The 25,214-nt window shown below is 55.3% G+C and overlaps 1 protein-coding gene across 1 annotated transcript in view; it reads right to left on the bottom strand.

The window, feature by feature from the left end:
• SDC3 (syndecan 3) overlaps positions 1-23,619 on the bottom strand; it is a 187,432-nt gene extending 163,813 nt beyond the window's left edge. Inside the window, exon 1 of the mRNA XM_073317566.1 lies at positions 23,016-23,619. Coding sequence (XP_073173667.1) covers positions 23,016-23,096 — 81 coding nt within the window. The 5' untranslated portion in view covers positions 23,097-23,619. The remainder of the gene's footprint in view (positions 1-23,015) is intronic.
• Between the last annotated feature and the right edge of the window lie 1,595 nt (positions 23,620-25,214).

A 25,214-nucleotide genomic window follows, 5' to 3' on the forward strand; every position in this document is an offset into this window, starting at 1 on the left:
CACTCCCACGACTCAGGAGGCTAAGAGGGGAAATGCGGCCTCCCCCTCTTGGTCATCACTTCAATTCTAGCCCCCACTGGCCATGACTAGTGAGCTGGTAGCCTTTCCTGTCTGACAGCTCCCACGAGTTGGGGGATTCAGTCCAGTTGGACTAGATGACCTTCTGGGGTCCCTTCCAACCCTGATATTCTAGTTTTGTCGCAGCCAGGGGATCACTTCACACAAACCAGCACCTCAGGTGCTGGCAGAGGCTAGGGCCCCTCGCCTTTTGCCAGCCTTAAATGCACGAAGAGCTGTTCAGGCAGGGGATTCATATGTCTTTGTTCTAGCACCATGAGGCCTCGATCTTCCCTAGGACCTCTGGGTGCTACCACAGGACAAACAACAAGTAACGAAACAAGCTCCAGGGCAAAGTGAGATTTTGCTCCCAGTCTTTTGGTTTGCAACTGTCCAGCCGTGCCATCCCCTCCTCCAGCATTTGCAATTGTATCATGGGACTCCCACTCCCTGGCTGTTTTTCCTTAAAGCCCCAACTTCTGGCGTCACGGGATTTCATTTAAATACAATGGTTCTAGCCCTCATGGTTGCAGAGAAAAGCTGGAAAATGTGACACCCGTCCCAAAAAAGGCTCAGAAGGAAGAAGAGAAACGAATAAATAAGACCTCATGATTTTTAAGCCAATCTCAGGATTTCTTGGGGCCTCGATCATGATGTTTGGACGCTCAGAGTTGGCAATGCGGCTGGGCTCTCTCCCCAGTGGGAGCTTTGGGCTAGCTCTCCCCATGACATGCATCTCTCTTGGCCATTACTTGCTAGTTATCTGCCTTCGGAGCCGCACACCAGGAAAATAAAAATGATTGTTGCAGAAGCCCCTGCCTCCCTTCCCCCTGCCCCTGTTCAGCTTGTTTTGATTAATCTTTATGGCATGGAACCGGGATGGTTTCCTGTCGAGATCTCGTTATAGAGCTAACAGCCGCAGGACAGACACCAGCTAAAAAGCCATCAGACGGTAATATCCCTTCAATGAGCTGGATGCAGGGACTGTCAAATATTTATGGGCTGGCTTTAAAATGTAAAGCTATTTCCAGCTGCACTTGGGAGGGGAGTTGAAGCGAGGTGGGGGCGGGGTGGGCTCCCCCACTCCTGGCTGGGGGCAGCTGGGGGCAGGGAGCCAGAGGTCACAGCCTCTGCAGTGGAATCTAGAGACCCAAGGCTGAGCTAAGAGCAGCACCTGGGTGCAGAGCAGCAGCTGAGCCAGGTGATGCTGGTGAAAAGAGGAAGCCAGCCTCCTGTATAAACACCCCCCACACACACATACTAACAAGGGCCTCTGCCCTCTGATTATTAAGCTGGGCGCAGCCTAAGGTTCCTCCATGCTGTTGTGTCCAAATAGCAATGGCAACAAACCTGGCCCCTACCCAGATCCTGTCCCACGCTACTAGGTAGAGACCTGGCAAGAGCAGCCCACACGTTCCTGACTTCCAGGCTCGATCATTGCAATTCACTCTAGGAAGGAAGCTTTATGTCACTGAAATAGCTTCAGCACAGCACAAGACACAGCAGCCCAGCTGCTCACCAACGCAAACCCCCATCCTGGTGCTCCGCAGTGCGCCCCACCGAACTCACCACCAAGTTCATGGCATCTGTCCGGGTACACCAACCCCTCCCTGGCTGCCTGAGACACACCTCCATGGACAGGGCTGCCCACCGCAGCTGGCAATTAATAGGGGGAGGTTTATGCGCGAGGGAGGCAGGTGTGGACCTCACTGCTAGAGGGGGGAGAGTACAGCCCTTGCTGCACTCAGCTCTCCACGTCCCTTTGCATCCACGAGTTATTTTCTTGCCCTAAAACTCCCCCTGTAAACGACCGGAGCTATTTCTCCGACAGGCTGGGGAGAGATTGTGATGGTTATTTTTATCTTTAAATGTATAGCTCAGACACTGTGGGGATGGCAGCGATACACGCGCATAAACAGATCAAGTAGCATCCCGCCTAGTCTGCTGGAGAGAAAGATCTTGCATCCTACAACACTGCCTTGGAGAGGGAACCTTGCTGAGCTTCTGACCCTCAACTTCAGGGCCTGGGGCAGAGCAGACGTGGTCTGTTAACAAGCACAAGACAGACAGGATGGTCCAGGGTCTAGGGCACTAATCTAGGACGTGGGAGACCTCAGCTGAAGTCCTTGCTCGTCATAGGCTCCCTGTGTGACCCTGGCCTATGTGCCTCAGCTTCCCCTCAGTAAAGTGGAGATAATAGCCTGCCCCATCTTGCAGGGGGGCGTGAGGGTAAATATAGTATGAGGTGTGCAGCCATCTAAGTACCACAGCTAGAGAGACCAGGGAGGAGGCACCTTGCTCCTTCACGGGAGGTTTTCAAAAGGAGGCTGGATGGTTTAGACACAACAAATCCTGCCTCGTGGCAGGGGGTTAGACCAGGTGACCCTGGCGGTCCCTTCTCACCCTGTGGTTCTAACGATCCCTGGGAAAGCAGTTGCCTGCTGCAGGACATGGTGTTAATGACTCAATGAAGGGCTCATTTTCCTCTGCTTTAGCACTGATCCAATCCCACACTGCCACGCGGGGGATGTCAGGCTGCCACAGCTGCTGTATTTCAGATTAGAACCAACCGCCGCCCTGATCCCCCGGTGCTAGAGGCGGGTGCGAGCACAGCTGTCAGCACGCGGATTTCATTTGGCCACTCCTGTTCGTTTGCTCTCTCTCTTGCTCTTGCAGCTGGGGACAGAACTGTTCTTCCTTTCCAGCCTGAACATCTGTGGAGCGTCACTGCATCGCTAGCCAATACAAAGGGCACCCTGCCTACATACGCTGTACTGCCTGTGAGGGCTGCCAAAGCACGCTGGATCTTTGCATGAGAGGCTCTATATAAATGTCAAATTAATTAACAGAGGAAGATCTATGTGTTTCCACAAAAGCGCTCTGTTTTCACTGCCTCTCCCTCCCCAGCTTTCCCTAAAGAGGGGTCAGGGACTCAAGAGTGCCAGGCTGAGATCTTCAAAGGAAACCAAGGAAATTAAGCCCCCTAATCGAACTAACATGGGGGTGGGGTTCAGGCAGACTGGGGCAGGAGGGTCTGCAACTACTAGAGAACACTACCCTCCAGATGCAGGTGTAGAATGCTTTATTCCCGAGTCCCTACATTCCTCTGCACCCAGCAGAGAGCTGTGAAACCCACTGGCACAGTGTGTCGCTCTAGGGGAAGGATGGTATAAGATATAACAGCCTTCAACTGCTACAAGTAGCGGAGAACTGTGCTGTGTCTGTAAAGACGCCAACCGCGCTGATGGCCCGTGTCCGGAGTCAGCATAGCTCCACTTGATTACAGTTTTTGTTTGTTTGTTTTTTCAATTTTAATGTTTGGTTGTTTTTAATTTAGGGAATTCCATTAAAAGAACATTAGAGTTGCAAAGTCACGCACCAAAAAGTTGGAAAATGCCAGTATTAACCTTGCCAGTGCCACCTGCATGCAGCCCTCTTGTGCATCTGTATTAGGACACGGTCTCTAACTACATGAGCACACACTATATTTTTCCACAGGACACTGCTTGTTCAGTGAACAGGACGAAGTGTTCTCTAGGAATGAAGCAAGGCTGTTAGTGAAGGTTGTCGTCTGTCGGGCCCCTGCCTCAGGTTTTGTGGTTCGGATAATGGAATAGGGCCACGAAGAATTGGAGTCTATCTTGGCCTCTGACACAGAGTTCCCATTTGCTGTTCGGCAAGTCAGTTAAACCATCATCTTCCCAGCAGGCTAGTCAGTTCCTCATGTACTGGGAACTCAGCTTGAGACACGTGACATCCAATTTGCAGAAGTGCTGAGTACTCACAACTGCAACAGGGAGTTCCGCTCAGAACACATTAAGTGCTATAAAATGCTAAATACTCTGAAAAATCAGGTCTGACGCATCTCAAAATTGGGCACGCAACGCTAATTAACACTTTTTGCTTTAATCTCTGGGCCTCAATTCCCCATGTGTAGAACGGGGCTAATAAAACCTCCTCACAGAGGTGTTGGTAAGATAAATGGCTTCGCGTTTGTACAGCACTGAGAACCTGTGATGAAAAGCCTCGTAGAAAAGCCCAGGAGGAAATTAATAATTCTGTCTCCAGAGAAGGCTTTGGATAGTGTGCAGGGAACAATGCATGGTGGGGTGAGGAAATACTCAACAGCTACCCATTCAGTGTCTGCCCTCCATCCAGTGTGCTGCAGAAGAGGGGGTTGTAAGAAAACAACCGTGTGGTCATGTAATTTACGACATGCATGCCCACAGAGGGGCAGGATTTCGGTTGCACAGGCAACATTAGTACTGGCATTTCCTAGCCTGTCAGTGCTTCACTTTGCAAATGTAATATTCTTTTAGCATAGTTCTTCGGATGCAATTTTGTATTTAGTAAAGACAAACAAACAGCGTTCTGAGGCCTTAAAATCCCACCTGTCCGGCAGGAAATAGGGTATATATGGGGGTAAATGGGAATTCCTTTGGTTAAAATAAGAGTCAATGCTATTCAGGGAGATCCACCGGGCAGGACAGCTGTAGTTTTCCAAGCGGCCGGACTGTATTACATTACGATAGCATCTCTAATATGGGAGAACTAGGAGCTCATAGGATACTTCAAAACCACACAGAGGCCAGTGTAGCCTGGTCCAAGGGTCTTAGCTCTGATCCTGCCCCGCTGAAATCAATCTGAGCTTTGCCTGCAGTAAGCGAAGGATCAGACTTTCCATTCGTTCCCATATCCTGCACCCCCCTAGCTTGAACAGTCCAATATACAGACACCAGGGAGACAGAGACAAATTTTTAGTATCACATTAGGAGCCAGCTGCCACTCCAACCTGTTCCCAGCCCCCGCAAAAAACACATTTTTACATTGACGTTGGCTAAAATTTTAAAACCAGATTAAAAGTCTAACGTCCTAAACTAAATGGAGTAGATTTGAAAGAATCAGCGGCCAGATAAACTAAATTACACTTAATCCACATCGTGAGCAGATGCTCCAGGAGCCATGGGCAGGGGACAGGGTGGACATGGATGGATTTAAGAGGGCCCGGCCCTCTTGGTGAGTGACTCGATGAGTCTATTGTGCTTATTTCCACCCGGTCTTCCTTTACTCCCTGTTTTCATATCAAATAGTTTAGCACCGGGGCAGAGCCATGCTGGATTGATAGCACTGGCGACTGCACGCCCCTACGTGCATAACAGGCACAGGATAGACTGCAGCTACGCAGCCTTCCCAGTGGTGACTCCTCCACATACTTCAGCTCAGCTCCACCCCGCAGGGACCCTCTCCAAGGGGCAAGAAGGGAGTTCAGACTCTATGGCCCGTTCAGTCGCTGATCGCTCTGACCCAACAGCGAGGGCCTGTAAGGACAGTGTTTTTGTGGCGTGGAATCTCATCTCACTAGGACTTGGGCTGAGGCCTACCAAACTCATTTGGTATCGTGTGGTTTAGATCTCGGGCATACGCTTTATGTTGTGTGCAAGTCACCGGACGAGTGCCGTGGATTGCAGTGTCCAAGGCTCCTACAATGCTCACCGACGCCACACAGCAGGTGGGGGGGAAGAGCCCCGTCACCCTGCTCTCTGTGCTTGTCAGGAGGAAATGTAACTGCCCACGGAAAGGCCAGTGCCCGAGGATCCTATCTGCACTGACATGGCATTTGGAAGAGGCAAATCCCTGAGTTCAGCGTACAAAGCAAACCCTGACTGCTGAGCAAGTTCCACTTCCCTGAGCAAGCAAATGACATCGTAATAACCCAGGCGTCCTGCTAGACAAGAAACCTGTTTGCAATTCCCAAGGCCCCTGGGGTGTTTCCTGGAGCAGTCCAGAGCTGCAGGGGAAGCAGAGAAACCCCGCTCCCAAACCCCCAGTAGGGCCGTCCCCTTAGTACTACACTGGCCACAGCGCGCCGAAGGAACCATGCTCAAAACCCACCTGGCTGGCTGGCTTTGGGTGACCCCTTCTGGGACAGCCCTGTCCTGACTTCCCCATAAGCCCTCGACTTGCCACACAAAAGGGCAGCAGGCACCAAAGTTCCTTCTTAGTAGACGGATAATTCTTATTGCCCAGCAAGGAGCCATGCAGATGCCAATGGACAGCCCTCTCCCTGGTCCAAGAGAAACTCTACGAACTCGACAGTCCTGCTCCTTTCACTTGGCTGAACACACACACACACACCCCAGAAACCTTCCTGCGGCTCTCCACATCAGCAAGGGACGAGCTCATTCCTACAAACCTCACAACATGAAGGGAGGCCTGTGCTCTGGGTTTCTGTCTTCCTGGAGCCTTGGCACACACACACACAGAGCAGCGTTTCAAATGGCCCTATCTGGACTGCGTCCAAAATGAATTTTAAACGATTGAAAGGGAGACGCGACTGGAAACCCATTTTCTGCTGCCTTTCTCCCCCTCACTGCCGAGCCAAGCCCCAGTGCCAAGATGTCTGCCTCTGCTAGCCGGTCCTTCAGCCCTGGTGTCTCAGGATTGCAATTGGGCTCTGGGTTTAGAACTTGTTATTGCTCCAATGTACCCGAAAAGTTAAGTGTGAAGCAGGTCAAGGCGACCCCCCAGAATGGGAAAAGGCAGCTGCAGTGAACAATACAGCCAGGCCAGCTTGAGCAAGACTGGCCAAGAGCGCCAGAAAGGAGGGGTCCGAGTCTACCTTTCACCTCTCTCAATTAATGCGCTTTCCAGCAGCATCAGCAAGCCAGCTGGCTCGCTCCAGCACTGCCCCAGTAAGTCCCATCTCCGTGGATTTTGTGTGCATGGCTATGGCCAGACAGACCTGCTCCAGCTCCCAGCTGGCTCCTGGGGCATCAAGAGGCAGCATCAGGCAATGCACAGGGGGTCACCAAATTCCTGTCGTCACCTGGAGGCGCCAAAGAACCTGTACCAAGCACCAGCCGCTTGGAGAGACCCATCATCAGCAACACATGGCCAAGGCCAAGCCAGCTGAGGGGCTGAGCTGAGAAGTCAGGCTCCGGGATGAGAAGACCCAGTGACCAGCGAACTCCATGCCTAAAGACAAGTTGCTGAGCAGCCCTGGGGGTCTTGTCATGGGGGAACCTGCCAGTCCTGGAGAGGATGCCGGGAGCCGGCAGTTGTGTTCAGGAGTCGCTATTTGCACGCGCTGAAGTAGGCCCAACAGGCAAAGCCAGCACTGAGACGGACATTGTGGAGAGCTTATAGGAGGCAGGGCAGGATGGGCGGGGGGGAGTTTGAGGGAGTACAGCCAGCAGCTACTGCCCCTCCGCTCCCAGGCCTTCCCTATTATATTGCCTCTCTGGGAATTACGCCGGCACTCTTGCTTTCTCTGGCTTTGTCTCTCTCCCTCTGTCTAAGGCCAAACTCTAACAGATACATGTAAGCAAATAGCTGAGACCCATGGAAATGTTACAGCTAATCTGTGCTCTTAGTAATTAAAGTGACAAGTTGATCCTTAAGCCCCTGTCTGGGCCAGTCTGCAATGGGTGCCAGACCGTGCCAGGGGAGAAATCCCAGCTGGGGGCCATGGGAAGGGTCTCAAGCCTGCCTCCCATTGCCTCTTACACCAGGGTGAACCCAGAGCAGAGTCAAGAGAACTGTCCCTCAGTGAGAGCAGTGCCAGGCCCAGGGGTTTGATTCCTGGCATTTCAGGGCAGATCCCATTTTAGTAACATATTCCTCTCCCCCAACACACACGCAGCCGCCCCCCCCTACTCCCAACCAGCCAACTTAGCCTCACCGCCAGTGATAGGCGTAGTCGGCAGGTTCGGTGCAAATATATACCAGGATCCCAAAAAAGTGCTGGGCACTCAGGCACTTGTCTACCTCAGAAGCTACTGTGGCAAGGGTCTTTGGACCAAGATCCACCAAACCAAGACCCTCTGATCTGCATGCACGTTAAAGTCTAGAGAAGGCGCTCGGTGTAAAAGCAGAGGCTTCATCTCAGTGGCCTTGCCCACAGTGTTGGGACTAATGCAGATTACAGAGACCCTACAAGATGGGCAAGCACGAAACTCTGCCAGGTTCTAGTTCAGGGAACAGCAGAGCCCACAGGGCGCAACAGCAGAATGAGAGCTGCTGGCAGACAGGACCGGGAGCCCTGAATCCCAGTCTAACTCCTCTCCCACTCATCCCCTACCTTCCCTTGCCGCCGTCAGTCACCTTCGCTCTCTGCCCCACGCTGCAGCATCTCTCCCCAACCTCACCCCTGCTGGCATGACAGCTTGCAGAACAGCAGGGAGGGCAAAGACTGAGCAGGTCAAGGAGGCTGAATTCTCTCCTCCCGCCCTGCCTCATCCATGGTGGGGTGACAGAACCATGCCGTGAGGCTGCCCATTCTGCACCTGCTTTGTGGCTAACCAGAGATCTTTGGTTCTTGGAATGATCAATCTGGCAACTCTCAGCAGCACCAGGTTTGCTTTAATACAGGCTGGATTTCCCATGCACGAAGCCCAGCGCCATCCAACACACCCCGGGGGCACCGGCAATCACGCACACACACAAAATCCCCTCCCTGCTCATGAAAGAAAGTTGTTTCCCCAGCATCCAGTTATGCTGAACAGCTCCACCTGGCACTGCCCTCTCTTGCAAGGCCCGGCAAGCTCGATGGCCAGTAAGCTGCTCACTATTGTTGTCCCCCTGCACCGCCCAAGTCAGATGTCAGAAGTGGGCAGGGAGGGGAGGAAAGGCTCGGAATCACCAGCCCCCTCCAGCTCTCTCTACTGGAGTTGGCAAACCACAGCTCCTGGTTCCAGTTTTGGAAGCCCCAAAGAACAAAGGAGGAGGGCTAGGAATTGCGCCTCCTAGGTTCTGTTCCTGGTTCTGGGAAGGGAGTGGAGTCTAGAGGTTAGAGCAGGGAGGGAGGACTCCTGGGCTCTATTCCAGCCCTGACCTGCTGCAAGACCAGAAATCAACCCCCTGCTCCCAACCCAAGGGCAGATTCCTTTGCACTGGCTCCAAGCTGATGGGGATTCCCAGATTCAAATCAAAACCCCACCATCAACAAGCTATTTATAATGCTTCACCAACGGGGCTTAGAAAGAACTGAAAGGCATGAAACATTAACAAATACCTCCCTGATCAAGACAAAAATGTGAAACTCCCCCTTTCACTGCAGCTCCTTCAGTAACAGCCTGGCTGTGTCTGGCCTCTGGGTAGAAGCAGCAGACAACCTCCAGGGCAGATTTCTCAGATGAGTTTCCAGGTTCACAGCTGATTTCATTTTGGCTGTAGACATTTGCACTGGAGGGAGAGTCAGAGTGCGCAGCCTTGAGAGAACTCGGGGAAGGCAAAGGGACTCTCCGAGGCTGCATCTGGAAGGGGAGTCGTGTCGACTCTGAGCCCTGCTCTGGACAGGGAAAACAACGAGGAAAGACTAGAAGCACAGTTCATTGTACCCCAGATGAAATGCCATCACTAGACAGAACACACAGTCACTCACACAGCCCCTTCCACCACAGGATCTCACAGCCCTTTACAAGGGAAGAATTATCCCCATGTTACACATGGGGAAACTGAGGCCACAAGGTCACAAGGCAAGTGAGTGGTGGAGTCAGGAACAGAACCCAGGAATCCTAACACCTAATTTCCCCCTGCCTAACCCATTAGGCTACACTCTCTCCCAGAGTACCGCATGGCGCACAGAACTGCCAACTCCCAGCCCTGTGCAATGCCCCTTACTAAGCCCAGGGCACTAATGGGGTCTCCCACTATTCATTAATAGCCGAGTTTACAGACATCATAAATAATAGTGATGGCACTTGACATACTGCAGTGCCTTCCGCTCAGCATTTTGCAGGCTGTAGCCAACCTTCTGTTCCCCAGTATGACAGTGCAACTCCTCTGCGGTCAGGGAGACAGCACTGGTCTTTGTGAGAGCAGAAATTTATCCTCTAGGTCACTGGTCACCAACCGGTCGATCATGATCAACTGGTCGATCCTAGAGATTCTCCCAGTCGATCGTGATCTCTGGCCGCTAAAAGTCTGGTGGGGCAGTGGGGCTAAGGCAGGTTCCCTGCCTGCCCCAGCCCCACACTGCTCCCGGAAGAGGCCAGCACACCCCCGCGGCCCCGGGGGAGAGAAGGGGAGGGGTGTAGCAACTTGTGGTGCTCCTACCTGCAAGCACCACCCCCGCAGCTCCCATTGGCCCGGAATGGGAAACTGAGACCAATGGGAGCTGCACGGCGCAGCACCTGCAGAGAGGGGCAGCATGTGGGGCCACGTGCCCCCCCAGCCCCCCCGCCTGGGGCCACAGGGGCACGTTGGCCCCTTTGGGGAACCACATGGGTCCGGGGCAGGCAGGGAGCCTGCCTTAGCCCCGCTGCACCGCCGACCGGGAGCCACCCGAGGTAAGTGCCGCCCAGTGGGAGCCCACACCCCAACCCCCAGCCCTCTCCCAGAGCCAGCACCCCATACCCCCTCCTGCACCCCAACCCCCTGCCCCAGCCCTGACCCCCTCCCAGAGCCAGCACCCCATACCCCCTCCTGCACCCCACCCCTGCCCCAGCCCAGAGCCCCCTCCTGCACCCAAACTCCCTCCCAGAGCTTGTACCCCTCACCCCCTCCTGCACCCCACCCCTGCCCCAGCCCTGACCCCCTCCCAGAGCCAGCACCCCATACCCCCTCCTGCACCCCAACCCCCTGCCCCAGCCCTGACCCCCTCCCAGAGCCAGCACCCCATACCCCCTCCTGCACCCCAACCCCCTGCCCCAGCCCTGACCCCCTCCCAGAGCCAGCACCCCATACCCCCTCCTGCACCCCACCCCTGCCCCAGCCCAGAGCCCCTCCCAGAGCCAGCACCCCATACCCCCTCCTGCACCCCAACCCCCTGCCCCAGCCCTGACCCCCTCCCAGAGCCAGCACCCCATACCCCCTCCTGCACCCCACCCCTGCCCCAGCCCTGACCCCCTCCCAGAGCCAGCACCCCATACCCCCTCCTGCACCCCAACCCCCTGCCCCAGCCCTGACCCCCTCCCAGAGCCAGCACCCCATACCCCCTCCTGCACCCCAACCCCCTGCCCCAGCCCTGACCCCCTCCCAGAGCCAGCACCCCATACCCCCTCCTGCACCCCACCCCTGCCCCAGCCCAGAGCCCCCTCCTGCACCCAAACTCCCTCCCAGAGCTTGTACCCCTCACCCCCTCCTGCACCCCAACCCCCTGCCCCAGGCTGGTGAAAGTGAGTGAGGGTAAGGGAGAGCAAGCGACGGAGAGAGGGGAGGATGGAGTGAGCGGGGTGGGGCCTTGGGGACGGGGCGGGGTAGATGCTGGGTTGCACTTAAATTCAAAGTGATCTTGTGCGTAAAAAGGTTGGAGACCACTACTGTAGGTGTATAAATCCCTTCACACATCACAAAAATGCAGCTGTCTCTGGGATGTAACAGGGCGGCTGTTTACCAGCACACAGCAACATTACGTAATGGGTATCTTCAGGAGAGGGAAGTGAAGCATAAAACGTTTCCATTTCAAAATGCAGGGAAAATTTCAGCAAAGAGAATGTAATTACTCCTATTGGAATGTGGCCCACGGCTGGGAAGACTGCCAGGGAAGATTTAATGCCTGAAAGTGGTCAGGACCTTGGTTTGAGATCTCACATAATCATTTAAAATTCCCTTGGAGGTCCATCATCAGCGGAGCCAGAGCAGGGACTTAGGTAGTTAAAGGATATCTCAGCTACCTACCATCCAGGATCCAGGCAAAGAGCTGGTGGAGGACGGAAAGGAACAAAATCCAAAGCTTCGTTTTTCATGATGGACTGCAATGTTGATGTTATCGCTACCAAGGGTCTCACGCTGCATTACAGCTTTCAATGCAGGAACAACAGGGGGCTTGTTGCACCCCATTTTGTCTCCCTGCAGCCGACAGGTGATGATGCTGCAGCTCTACAGCTGGAAGCAGGGGGCTTTAGACAGGTCTACAGGCAAACGTACACTGAAATAACTGAGGGATGTGTCATTCACACTGGGTGTGGAGACTCATTTCTAGAGCTGGGGGGGGTGAACAGTTTTCCTGATCTGTGAACATTTGTGTGATTTCAATCGTTTTTCCCAGTCTGCATGGGGACAAAACAGAGAACTGTCTACATTTTTTGTGAGAAATGAAGCAGAGAGAGAGAGAGCCACACACACAACTCCCCACCCCAAATAGCACACCGATTTGGGCACTTGCCTAGGAAGTGGGAGATCCAAATTCTAGTTCCTGCATTACCTGATTCGGAAAAAGGACTTAAACTTGGGTCTCCCACACCCCAGGGCTCTTAGCTATTCTGGGGTCTCTCTGTCTTCCTAAATTCCATCCCAGAGCAGAGACGCCTTCCCGGAGCAGTACATACAACCTGGTGAAAAGTGCTGCTATAGACCCACTGTACTTATGTCAGTAGAGAAGCATCCCGTTTTGATGCAGCTCACTTTTCTACTTGGTGTAGACCAGCCCTTGGATGGCTATGGGGATGGGGGGATGGGAGGGCTACAGAGACTTTCACCTCTAGGGCACTAGTTGAAATCATCGCCTACATGAAAGGAGGCAGGTTGTTCTCAGCCTCATGCCTTATGCAGGGATCTCCTCCATCACAAGAACCATCATCACAGTCATTAACTGGCCCTCTTGTTGACACCTGAGTAGCGAACAAGCCACGGTGACTGAACATCCCCCATCCTTCTAGAGCTGACCCCTCCATGCACCGGAAGGGAAGCCAGCCTGATGGTGGTTCCTGGATAAAGAAGGCACTTTGATCTCCACCTTTCCCCAGCACTAAAACCCAGACATGGGCAGAGACATGTCCAGGTTCAAGGCTGAGCCTGTCTTGTCCTTCTCCAGAGTCACCCCCAAATGCTGCTCACCCATCCACGCAGCAACCCCCACAAATTTACATCCTCTGTTACAAGACACCTTCCCGAGCCCCTGGAGTCAAAGCCTGGCTTTGCATCCTTAAAGGGGAAATGCTGCTAGTTACGATAGTCACCAAGGGGCCAAAGCTTCTGATTATTCACCAGGGCATCCTCAGGAAAGCTTGGAAGGACACCAGGTTCCATCTACCGACACACACCTAGCAGGCAACATTAAACCATCCTCTCTGAAGGAGCGTGAGGGACCACGGAGGGACAATGAATCCGCTGGGAGAACCAGACTGAAATAAACCAACAGCTCCCTTAGCCAGAATGGGAAACAGCCAGGAACCGCGTTCAGCTCTGGTGAAGACTGGGAGCCCAGCTAGGAAGAATTTGCTATGCTTTAGAAGGAGGCTTCTCCCCGGAAACTTGCATGAGACAGAGACTGTGGCGAGAAGGGAGCCCTGGAGGCAAGGATGCCGAGCTGCTGGGTGGTGCATCCTAGCCGACTCTCCTTGCAAACCAGAGGCTATTGGTCCCACCCCCCACCAGCCCTCGCAGCCCCCAGTAATGGCCCCAGCGCAGGGCTTAATTAAACTTGCTTCTGCAGAGTCAACATGCTGGAGTTGAAACCTATTAAGGAGATAACCATTTGCACTGGATATGGCCCGCGGGAACAAACTGGTGGCAGCACCAGCCAGGGGAGCTGCGCTGCAGAGCAGTGACCTTTCCAGTTCAATTTACTGAAGGCCCATCTGACAACAAACGGTAATCTTTACAACCAGCCTCTGAATTCAGGGGGCGACAGCAGACTGGGTCTCCGGAGCTTGGGGCAAAGGCTGGGAAAAAACAGACAGACCTCCCCTATGTGGATACTGGAGCAGTCACTTCCCCTCCCCGCCCCTAAAGGAAGAGCCCTGTCTCAGGGGAACTGAGCTGACTGCAGTCCAATAACTCAATCCAGCCCTTTGCTGATCATCCATTTCTTGGTATGATTTATTTAGCACTGGGGATGCGTAGAGCTTATTTCAAGAGAACAGCGTTGTTCTAACGGAATGGCCAATGCACTCAGGTTGGCAACTGGACCAGCCCAGGAAGGAGAGAGAGATTTTGATTTTCATTTCAAGGACTATCTAACTTCTTATTTATTGTTATTTGCATCACAGGAGCACGCAGAGGCCCCAAGTGAGATCAGGGCCCAGTTGTGCTCGGCGCTGTACAGAACCATAGAGAGCCCCAAAGAGCTTATAATCCCAACAGAAAGAACACTCAAAGGAGGGGAGGGAAAACAGAGAAGGGGAGTCATTTGCCCACTGCACAAAGTTAATGATACTTAAGCACCTCTCCTGAATTGGGGACAGAAAGAACTTGACCATGGTGCCACAGAGATCAAAGAAAAACCAACCCATCTCCTCGGAGATTCATGAATGTTTATAAATGCTACAGAAATGCAACACCGCTGCAAACATTATTATTTCAAGGACATTTTCCCCTGCTTCTCCCATGCTGCCTCTAATAAGTGGGGGCAGAGACACTGGTGTCTAGCTACCATGGTTCACAGGGCATTAAAAATACATAAATAAGCACTTTGTAACCCAGCCACTCCCCTCCATACATCAAGCTTCCTAAATTCTCTGTTTAGGCTGGATGAGTTTAGCGCTTACAAGAGTGAAGAGTCAATAGCACAGACTAGAGAGAAAGGAACAATCCAGGCAAGGGCTCCCCCACCCAGAGCAAGCACGGCCCGGCGCGCCCACATCCTGACCTGTGCAGAGCGCACCTCAGCGCTGCACACCTCCCTCTACCCATCTGCTCACCCGCAAATCTCTCTAGGAACTACAAGTCAAGGGTTTTAAAAAACTAAAGGCGGCCAGGCCCTGAGTTCAGCTGGGAGAATTTTACTGCATTCCTTCTCCATCACTGCTGGACCACAGAGCCCGCGAACCCCACCAGCGAGGAGCTGCTGTGGGTTTCCTGTTCCCTGCAGCCCAGGTACTATTTCATTTATCTTTAATGACCATTTTGGGGTGGAAACGCCGGGAAAGCCACTTCGAGAAGACATCGGTGTCTCTGCAGCAAGGCGCGCGTGGAGATCCCCGGCTGGGTGACAAAACTAAAGGCCAACAGACACTCGCAGCTGGACAGCATCAGCCCGCGGCCCTACCGGAGCCAGATGGCAGCGCTGACCAGGAGGCAACCTGCCTCCCGACCCCCGCTGGGAGCTCAGCATCACAGGAGCAGCCTGCCCTTGTCCTGCCTGATTTGTCGCAGCCAGATCCATGCTGCGCACGCGCACACAGCCCCAAGTCAAGCAGTAGCCACTGACCGGGCAATACTCCCGCCTGGCTAAGAACACCCAAGCTCTCCCAACCAGGCGTAGCCATTCTAAACTCCTCGCCTGTTAAACCCTGTCACTGCCACACCTCTAAACCCCAGCTACCAGCTCTTGCCATGGTGGATCAGCCACACGCTGTCCCAGGATTGCCCTTCCACCCTGGGAGCTGTGGGGAGAGGGGCCAGGTCAGCCACGCCAGCAGCTGGAGCTCTCTGTTCCTGGGCAGCACCAAACCAAGTTTCATCCACACACCCTTCCAGCAACAGGCCCCATCCCTGCTCACCCCTCTGCGCCAGGACAAGGCTCAGGCTCTGTGACCCATTCAGCACTTGTCCTGTCTGTAAGCAACAACAGCCCTCAGGGCCATGGGCCCCATTCCTAGCTGCAGGCTGGAGATACAATTTGCCAGGGCAACAGAACATTACACTGAGCGGGCGGATTTGAGCTGGTGTCCTAGAGGGGACTGTAGACCTGTATCTCAGCTGCAATCCCCTCTCCCCAACCAAGCCACCCAGTCCCTTGGTGGGCAGGGCACTAGCCAAGGACCTGGGTTCAATTTCCTGCAGTGCCACAAACTTCTTCTATAACCTTGGGCAAGTCACTTAGCCTCTCGGGCCCAGAACCTCAAAGGTATTTAGGAACCTAACTCCCACTGAAAATCCTTAGCTCCCCATCTGTGCAATGAGGATCACAGTGTTTTCGTACCCCATAGGTGCCGTGAGGATAAAGGCACTGAAGACTGTGAAGCACTTTGGGATCTCCTGGTGAAAAGCACTCTAGAAGAGCCAGATATTATTATCCTGGAGTTATGCTATGGGCTGGGCTTTCACTGAAGAGTTCAGTGCCGTTAATGGAAACAATGCACTGCGTCGGGGACCAGGCCGCAGCACCCAGTGGTGTGAAACGCTAACGCCTTGCAGGAACACGCTCTGCACCTGGCAATCTCAATACGCATTATCAGCCCCATTTCATAGGCAGGGAAAATGAGCCAGGTCAGCAGCAAACACAGGACCAGACTCGCGTCTCTCTCCTTGGGTCTCGCCGGATATTGGGGTGAGCCAGACACCCTGCTCATTATTAGATTCTAGGCACCATGTTAAGATACACGTCCCTCAGGTTCAATACGCCTTTGCATTGCTGCTGGGCCAAGATCCTCTCCCTCCTATACACAATTGCCAAGATTTTCATGAGTGTCCGATTCTGGGTGTTCAGCCTCAAGCCTCTGAAACATGCCTGATTTTGCCAAGGGCGGGTGCTCAGTCTCTCTGACTATCCAGCCCCTTTTAGACATCTCAAGCTCGGCACCCAGAAACAATCACTCTGTATGCTCTGGGCCATGTCTGTGTATATAATCCAGGTATCAGACACAGCCCCTGGAGCCTCACAACCCTGCAGGTGCCCCTCTGTCAGGATGGCTGCTGCCTCCTCCTGACAGAGGTCGTGAAGAATAAGACACAAATCCGCTTCCCTTTTCCTGTTCAAAGAGCAAGTACAGGGTGGGCATCAGTGTCAAGCGGGGTATTCCAAGAAACAAGGTAGGATTCAAGACCCTCCTGTGCATATATAATAAACTCTGTGTGTGTGTGTGTGTGTTCATGTACCACTGCCCTCTACTGGCTGAAAGCAGAAGTGCTCAACTGTGCACTGTAAGCCCCATACTGCTAACAGCTAGTGGTGATTCTCCCTTAACTCAAGAGCAGAGCCCTTACATGCTTTTGAGGTGGATCCAAGTTCCACCCCAGGTAATGCCTTCCAATACCCATGTACTTGCAAGTACCCATGGCCTGCAACAAAGCAACAATTCAGTCCTAAGCGGCCACTAATTTGATACGTTGAGATGGACGGGAGGTGCCTGCTGCAGGAACATCTGCCTCCTGTAGGGGTCTTGCACCTTCCTCTGCAGTATCTGGAGTATGTTGGAGACAGGCCCTGGGCTGGATGGACGATGGCTTTGACTGAGAATCACAATTCCTATGACAGCGTTCCGAGTTTGGGACACATGAGAATTTGGGAGCCTGATTAAAACAACAGAATATTTCCAAGGGACCAGTCAGTGGCTCTTACTGACTGGTCACTGGAGAGGGAGGGAGATGGCCCCATCTGACCCAGACTGACTTCTGGGGTTCTGCAGAACAGAGAGCTGGGCATCCTGGGGAAGCAGCACCCAGTGGGAAAGAGTTGGACCCCTAAGAGTTGGACTCCATTAGGGAACTACCACCCAGAGCTGCCAGGCAGCTGTGCACACATTACGCCTCTGCTAACAGGCACAGAATCCTGGCATGCTCCCCCCCCACGCCCGCAAGGGGGACTAGCAGAGGCTCTCCCACATTTCTGCACTAGTTTGAATCCGCCAAGGGACTCCCCTCCTGGCACGGCCCTCTAGCAGCAAGGAGCTTCCCAGCCACATTGATTCATTCTCGGTAATTTAAAAGCACAGCAGGAAAAGTAGAGAGTTTATTACAGCACACTCCCCTGCCCACGTACTGGGAGCATCCCCATCCCCCGATTCCTCATAGTCACAGCTGGTCCAGTACCACCCAGCCCTCATCTCGTCCCCTGTCTTCTCTCTACCCCCAGCACAGCTGCCACTAGCCTTGTCCCCGCCAGACAAATGGACAGACACACATGCCGCCCAGATCTTGGTTTGTCAGCCCAGATGCGGCATTTGGCATCTTCTCACCTGGGCAAGAATGCAGTGCCTATTCTCCTTTAGATCTCTAGCAGGGCATCAGCAACCCTCTACCAAGAGCCAGCAATAGGCCACAGCCCTGGGGGACAGAAGGAGGAAACTGAGGCCCAGGGCAATGAAGGTAAATCAGAGCCCCCAGGGGTGCATCTGGTTGTCCTATGGAACTGCACACTGCTCTGGATGGCATGGGAGAGGCCTCAGATGCCTGTGGGTACATCTTGGGGCTCCTCTCATCACCCCAATGCAGCGCCACAAGAAATCTCACATCCCAGAAACGCCGGCATTCCCAGCCCATGGAGAGAGCCTGGCGAACAGCCTGGGAACAAGGGCATCTCACCCGACACGCCCCCCTCTGCTCCCAGCGCCACTTGGCACCAGCTGGACACACGGGGAGAGCACGAGCACGGCCAGGGATGGATTAGCCGCCAGCAGATATTTTCACAGGGGGAGTAAATGCTGATAAACGCAACGTGAGCGTCCAAGTCACAACCGGGGGGGGGGACGGGGGGGACGGACACCATCCCTCCTTACTACACAGCCACCGGGCGGGGAGGGTCGGTCATTCCCATCGGCACCTGCCACGGCACAAGTAAGAGAGCTCCGGATTGGCTAAAAAAAGCCAGAGACACGTCATAAACCCTCCCATCTGTCACAGGTGTCCATGATCCCCCAGCTCCTGCCCACTCCTGGCTGTTGGATCCTTTGCCCCGCCTCACACACGGATTAACGGACACCTCACACCCTGCCCCTTCTGGGCCCCATTCCCACCCCTGCCTGGGTTTCGCCTCGGCCCTCTTGCTTTCACCCCCAGCCCCTGCACTACCTCAGATGCGAGCTAGCATGGTGCGATCCCAGGAGGTCGGGGTCAGTGTTTACGCCGGGGAGGGGACCTGGGCATGGGGTGGGCGTGCCAGGCTCTGGGGTTCATGTCGGAAGGGAGGATGACACGATGGCTCTGGCAGGCCGAGCCTGATGATAGAAGCAAGCGCTGTGGGGCCCCTCCCATTTGGAGAGGGAGCTCCCTTGCCTGCAGCTTTGCATTAGTGACCCCTCTGCTATGCCCCACCCTGGCGCTTCACAGAACCCATCCCATGGTGCCACTGCTCACAGCAGTCCTCTCCCAGCCAGCCCTGCTCTGGTGCCAAGGAGGTGCTGGGTTGGGGAGGGCTGCAGGGGGACGTGTTTGTAACCCCCCAGAGAAGGCTCCAAGGGGGACGTCCCACCCAAATACCCGGCGGGGCCTGATCTTTGCTCCCTGCCTACAGAGGTCATTCCAAAGTCTGCAGCAGCGAGTGGCGGGCATTTGGAAGCCAGCACACTGCCGCTTTATTGAACAGCCCCCCACTGCCACCAGCCCCCCCCATGGAGCACTCTGACATTCTTTACCACGCTCCCAACCTCCCAACGCATGCAAACAATAGATGCAAACAGACAGTCACATGCTAGCTGGGGGATCCGGCAGGAACATGCTGTGCTGGGATGGCAGGGGGGCACCTGGCCTGCTATTACCCCATGGAGCAGAGCTCCAGGCCCCAGTCAGCTCCCCAAATCTGCCTCAGAGCCAGCGAGATGCTGGCCCATCCCAACATTGTACCACAAGAGGGTGACGACATTTGGATTCAATGCAACGCTGCTGATTCAAGACAGCACATACCACCCCAACCTCCTCAGTGACCCAAGAGCTTCACATCTCACCAGACAGCCCAGAGCAGCAACCCTGACAGTCCCCTCGGGGAGCTGGAGATGGGGGAGCCCAGAGCCCGTAACAGAGACCGTTCCTGACAGGCAAAGAGGACTGACTGGCTCCAGACAACAGACAGCAAATAGTCTCTTACAGAACTGGAATTTAAGGAAAAAGAGAAACTCCCCCAAATCCCCAATTATCCATTTCCCTGCCAGCACGATCAACCTGAAGGGTTTATTAATGCCCCATTAACACATTTGCTAACTTGCATTAACATCCTTTCTTGCATTTACTGTAATTAGGCTGGAAAGGTTCTGATTTTAATTGGCTGAAGTCAGCAAATGGCCATTTTGTCTTTCCACTCAAAGGCCAAACAGGAGAAATTGGGCACTGAAATTTACAGGTGGGGGGGAAAGGAAAATAGCGTTGGAAAGTGAAGAGCAGGAGTGTAGTCAGCACTCCCTTCCATGATTGTGAAATCTAGGCCAGGATTTAGGGAGCCCCTCTGACCACTTCTGTGCCTACCAAGGTGCAGTCTCTGGACTGTAGCTAACAGGAATCAGTGCACCCATACACGTGGTTGGGCCCAGGCTGCACTTGTGAGTCAACAGCCATGCCTGGAGGGCGCATGTCCCATGGCTCCCGGCACTGCTCCAAATAGGGGTGCAATCTGAACAGCTACACACAGCCCTCTGTGGGACCACAGGGCAGAGTGAGAGGAGAAGTCAGACTCCCACTATCCCATGATTCCCTGGGAGCTATCCCATAATTCCCTCACCATCCAAAAAAAAAAATCTACCAATTTCCCAGCATGCCCACTCAGGTGAGCTTCTTCCATAGCGACTGACTGGTTCCTGATCTCCTCTAGCACGGATTCACCCTGCAGCAGGGATCTGTCCCAGCTGGAACGGCAGAGGTATCACGGGAGGCTTCAGAGAGCTGGTGAGGGGTGTCAGCATATCCAAGAGGGAGACAGTACCCACCCCTTGGATGCCTGGGCCCGTGGAGGCAGTCTGTGCTCCAGCGGCAGTCTGGGCCAGGCTCGCAAGCACAGAATGGTGCCGCTCGACTGTACTCGTCAGCCTGGGAGCTAGAGAGCCAGAGAGGACCAGAGAGTCTGTCTGTGTCCAGCAGCCTCCAGAAAGAATCCCCTTTATAGCCGTAACAGCCAAGCCCTGTCTCTTCTCAGCCACGAGAGACACTCCAAGCTCTCGCAAAGAGTTCAGGATGCTGACCCACTTTAAGATGGGTAACCCAAGGGGTGTGAAACAGCAAATGTTATGGTTTTGTTTAAGAGCTACCATCATCAACCATGGAGCAAACAGCACCTGGAGACTGCAGTCTCCAGCTAGTGAGGAGCTTTATGTGGATTAAACAACATGGAAGAAGTTGGCGCTAAACATCACTAACCATCAGAAGTCAGAAAGGGGTGCGGGGGAGCAGTACTGGAGGGCAGAGCTGAGCCAGGGAGGAGGGCATGAGGGGAAAGGTTGTGAGATTGTTTATAACCAGGCTCTGATTGTGCTGACAAAATCCACTCCGAGATGGCCAAGAATCACCTACCGCTTGGTCCCGCTGCCAAATGCAAGCACCCAAACATGGTTCATCTGAGCGCTGAGCCCACATCTGAGCTGTCTCTTTCCATCACCCACCCACAGAAGTCAGGGCTCCAAGAGCAAAACTAATGTCTTAGCCAGTGTGTAAACAGTGAAATAATAAAGCTGTTAGTTTAACCAAGTCTGCACAGATCAATAGCAAAATGTGCTGGTCAACTTAATAGATTATTGATACTCAGCATAAGAATCTGCCTGGCTCTACTGCTAGGAGGGTGGAGTGCTGCACAGTATTCACAGCGCAGGTTGGTTCCTACAAATAGATCATGCCCCTTATTGCATATTCAATATCAGACACACTGGCCTCATTAGGGGGAAAACCTGCTTCTGTCTCTTTTGAGATACAAAATCATTGCTAGCAACTCTGTTGAAATACACAGGCACTAGGAAAATACCGCACAAAGGGGGCATATTTAAAAACCACCGGGGTGGAGATGAGGAGTGGCAGTGTCTGTTAGTCCAGATAATTCATTCAAAGTAGCTCCAAAAGTCTCCCCAAGTCCCCCTGTTTGCCAGCGTTTGCAATGATCGGCGGAACAAATGAACGCGAAGCTTTGCCTGCCAACCGCAGACATAGTCAAGGAATCTGCTAATGCACAAGAGACTTTCCATGGAGAAGGAGTGAAAGGTGGCTGTTGGCCATTTATTGGCAAGAAGCCAGTCCCTGTGACTTGTCTCCATCCAAAGGGAGAGGGGAAAGCCAGGCTGGGCGTTTCCCTAAGCTTGCTGGGTGCCAGCCTATTTCAAAGCAGGGGTTGGGTTGCGCTCCTCACCCACACCTTGCCTGCGACTTTCCCACCAAGGCGAACCCAGCAGGGCGGGCTATCCAGCAGGCACCAAGCAGCGACTCCTGCCACTAAAAACCTCCGCACTGCCCCCTTCCCCACTGACTCCACCTGCCGCTCCGGCGAGCCCGCCCCAAGGGCCTGCATCCTCCAGCGGGATGCCGGCGTGAGGACCCCAGGGAACAGCCCCGAAGCAGCCACGCCGGAGCCAGCTGCGGGGCGAACAGAAATCGGCTCTTGTGGGGGATGCGCCGCAGCTCACACGGGTCATTGAGATGCGGCGTCTCCCTCCCAGCTAGGACAAGTCTCACTCCCCCAGCGTGTAAATCTACTGGGGCGGGGAGAGATGAGCTTCGAAGCAAGGCGGGGACAGTGCCCGGGACAGAGCAGACCCCGGCACCGCCATCCCTGCAGCAGCTCCATGAGGAGCCACTCGGTGGGTGGTGCAAAATCAGCAACTTTCTTTTGCCCCCACCCCGGGCAGGCAGCACCAGGCTCTTCCCCCTGCTTCCCTGTGACCTTCCAATAGCACCCGAATACATCAGACCCCCCCTCCAGCACTAGGATCCCCCAGGCGCCCCCCACCCAGCCTGTGCAAAACCCGCGTGCGGGACGAGCCAAGCCCCCCCCACACACACACACACCCACACACACCCCCGGGGCTTCGCAGCTACCTGGCAGACAGCGCCGGTGCTGCTCCCCTGGGAGGGGGGCGGGGGGAGGCACCGGCCCACGCCCAGCAGAAGCCACTTGTTCCGACTACGCAGCCCGGCCCGGCCGCAGCCCCTGAGGGGTCCGGGGGGGGGCGCAGCCGCGGGAGACCCACCAAGGCACAATCGTTCACCATCAACTTTCCGGGGCGCTCCCGCAGCGCGGCCCTGGAGCCGGGGCAGGCTCCCTGCGGGGGTGGGGGGAAGGACCCATTTATTGTCCCGCAACAATCGGAACTGCAGCAGCGGGGCGGGGGGGACCATGGTGATCCCCAGGCGGGGGCGGGGGGCATGGAAGTGCCGGGGGCAGGGTTCGACCCCCCCAGGGGCTCCCCCCGTTGCTCTGGCGGGGGCGCTCAGGACCAGGTGTCACTTACCAGCGCAGCGTGGCCGGCCAGCAGCAGCAGCAGGAGCCGCCCGAGCGCCCGGGGCCCCGGCGCCAGCCGAGGCATCTTCATGCTGGCAGGGGCGGGACGGCGGGGGGGGGTTCCTTTGTTCCCGATGCACCAGGCAGCCCCGGGGGGGGGGCGCGGGGCAGCTGCCGAGCCCGGGCCGGCGGCGAGACGCCTCCCGCGGCGGGGGGATGCGGCGGCGGCGGCGGGGCGGAGCCCGGACTCGCTCCCGGCCGGGGCTGGGGCTGCGGTCGCCGAGTCCAGCCGAGCTGCCCGGCTCCCGGTCGCGCTGCGCGTCTCCTTCCTGCCCGCCGGCCCCCGGCTTTGCCTGCGAGCCTCAGAGCCGTCCCTGGGCAGGAAACGTGCGCTCCTGATCCGCCTCCATCCCTCCCTGCGAGGAGGGGCGGCCGGGCCGGGCCGGGCCGGGCCGGGCGGGGAGGGGAGAGCCGGGGCGGACGGAGGGGTTGCAATGCCCCCTACCGTAGGCTTCCCCTCGGCCCGGGCTCCGCTCCCCTGGCCAGGCCCCGTGCGGCGAGGCTGGGGCAGGAGCGGGGCGCGTTTTGCGTCCACACGCAGCCACCGGATTCTTTGTCGGGGGGAGAAGAGGTGGCGGAGAAGCAGCAACCTGGGTCCCCTGGAGCCGGGTGGAAACAGCTCAGGGGTCCAGGCTGGGGAAACAAAATGGGCCCGAAGTGTAAAATCCAACACACACACCCACACAATTCAACACCCCCCTACACACACAATGCCTCACTCCCCCAACACACACCCCACACACACAATGCCTCACTCCCCCAACACACACACACACCCCACACACAATGCCTCACTCCCCCAACACACACACACCCCACACAATGCCTCACTCCCCCCACACACACACACACCCCACACACAATGCCTCACTCCCCCCACACACACACACCCCACACACAATGCCTCACTCCCCCCAACACACACACACACACCACACACAACGCCTCACTCCCCCAAGACACACACACACCCCACACACAATGCCTCACTCCCCCCAACACACACACACCCCACACACAATGCCTCACTCCCCCAACACACACACACCCCCCACACAATGCCTCACTCCCCCCAACACACACACCCCACACACAATGCCTCACTCCCCCAACACACACACACCCCACACACAATGCCTCACTCCCCCAACACACACACACACCCCACACACAATGCCTCACTCCCCCCAACACACACACACCCCACACACACAATGCCTCACTCCCCCCAACACACACACACCCCACACACACAATGCCTCACTCCCCCCAACACACACACACCCCACACACACAATGCCTCACTCCCCCCAACACACACACACCCCACACACACAATGCCTCACTCCCCCAACACACACACACACCCCACACACAATGCCTCACTCCCCCCAAGACACACACACCCCACACACACAATGCCTCACTCCCCCAACACACACACACACCCCACACACAATGCCTCACTCCCCCAACACACACACACACCCCACACACAATGCCTCACTCCCCCCAAGACACACACACCCCACACACACAATGCCTCACTCCCCCCAACACACACACACACCCCACACACAATGCCTCACTCCCCCAACACACACACACACCCCACACACAATGCCTCACTCCCCCAACACACACACACCCCACACACAATGCCTCACTCCCCCAACACACACACACCCCACACACAATGCCTCACTCCCCCAACACACACACACCCCACACACAATGCCTCACTCCCCCCAACACACACACACACCCCACACACACAATGCCTCACTCCCCCAACACACACACACACCCCACACACAATGCCTCACTCCCCCCAACACACACACACCCCACACACACAATGCCTCACTCCCCCCAACACACACACACACCCCACACAATGCCTCACTCCCCTCAACACACACACACACCCCACACACACAATGCCTCACTCCCCCAACACACACACACCCCACACACACAATGCCTCACTCCCCCCAACACACACACACACCCCACACAATGCCTCACTCCCCCCACACACACACACCCCACACACACAATGCCTCACTCCCCCAACACACACACACCCCCCACACAATGCCTCACTCCCCCAACACACACACAGCCCCCCACACACAATGCCTCACTC

This window comes from Lepidochelys kempii, chromosome 19, assembly GCF_965140265.1.
Source record: "Lepidochelys kempii isolate rLepKem1 chromosome 19, rLepKem1.hap2, whole genome shotgun sequence".
NCBI lineage: Eukaryota > Metazoa > Chordata > Testudines > Cheloniidae > Lepidochelys > Lepidochelys kempii.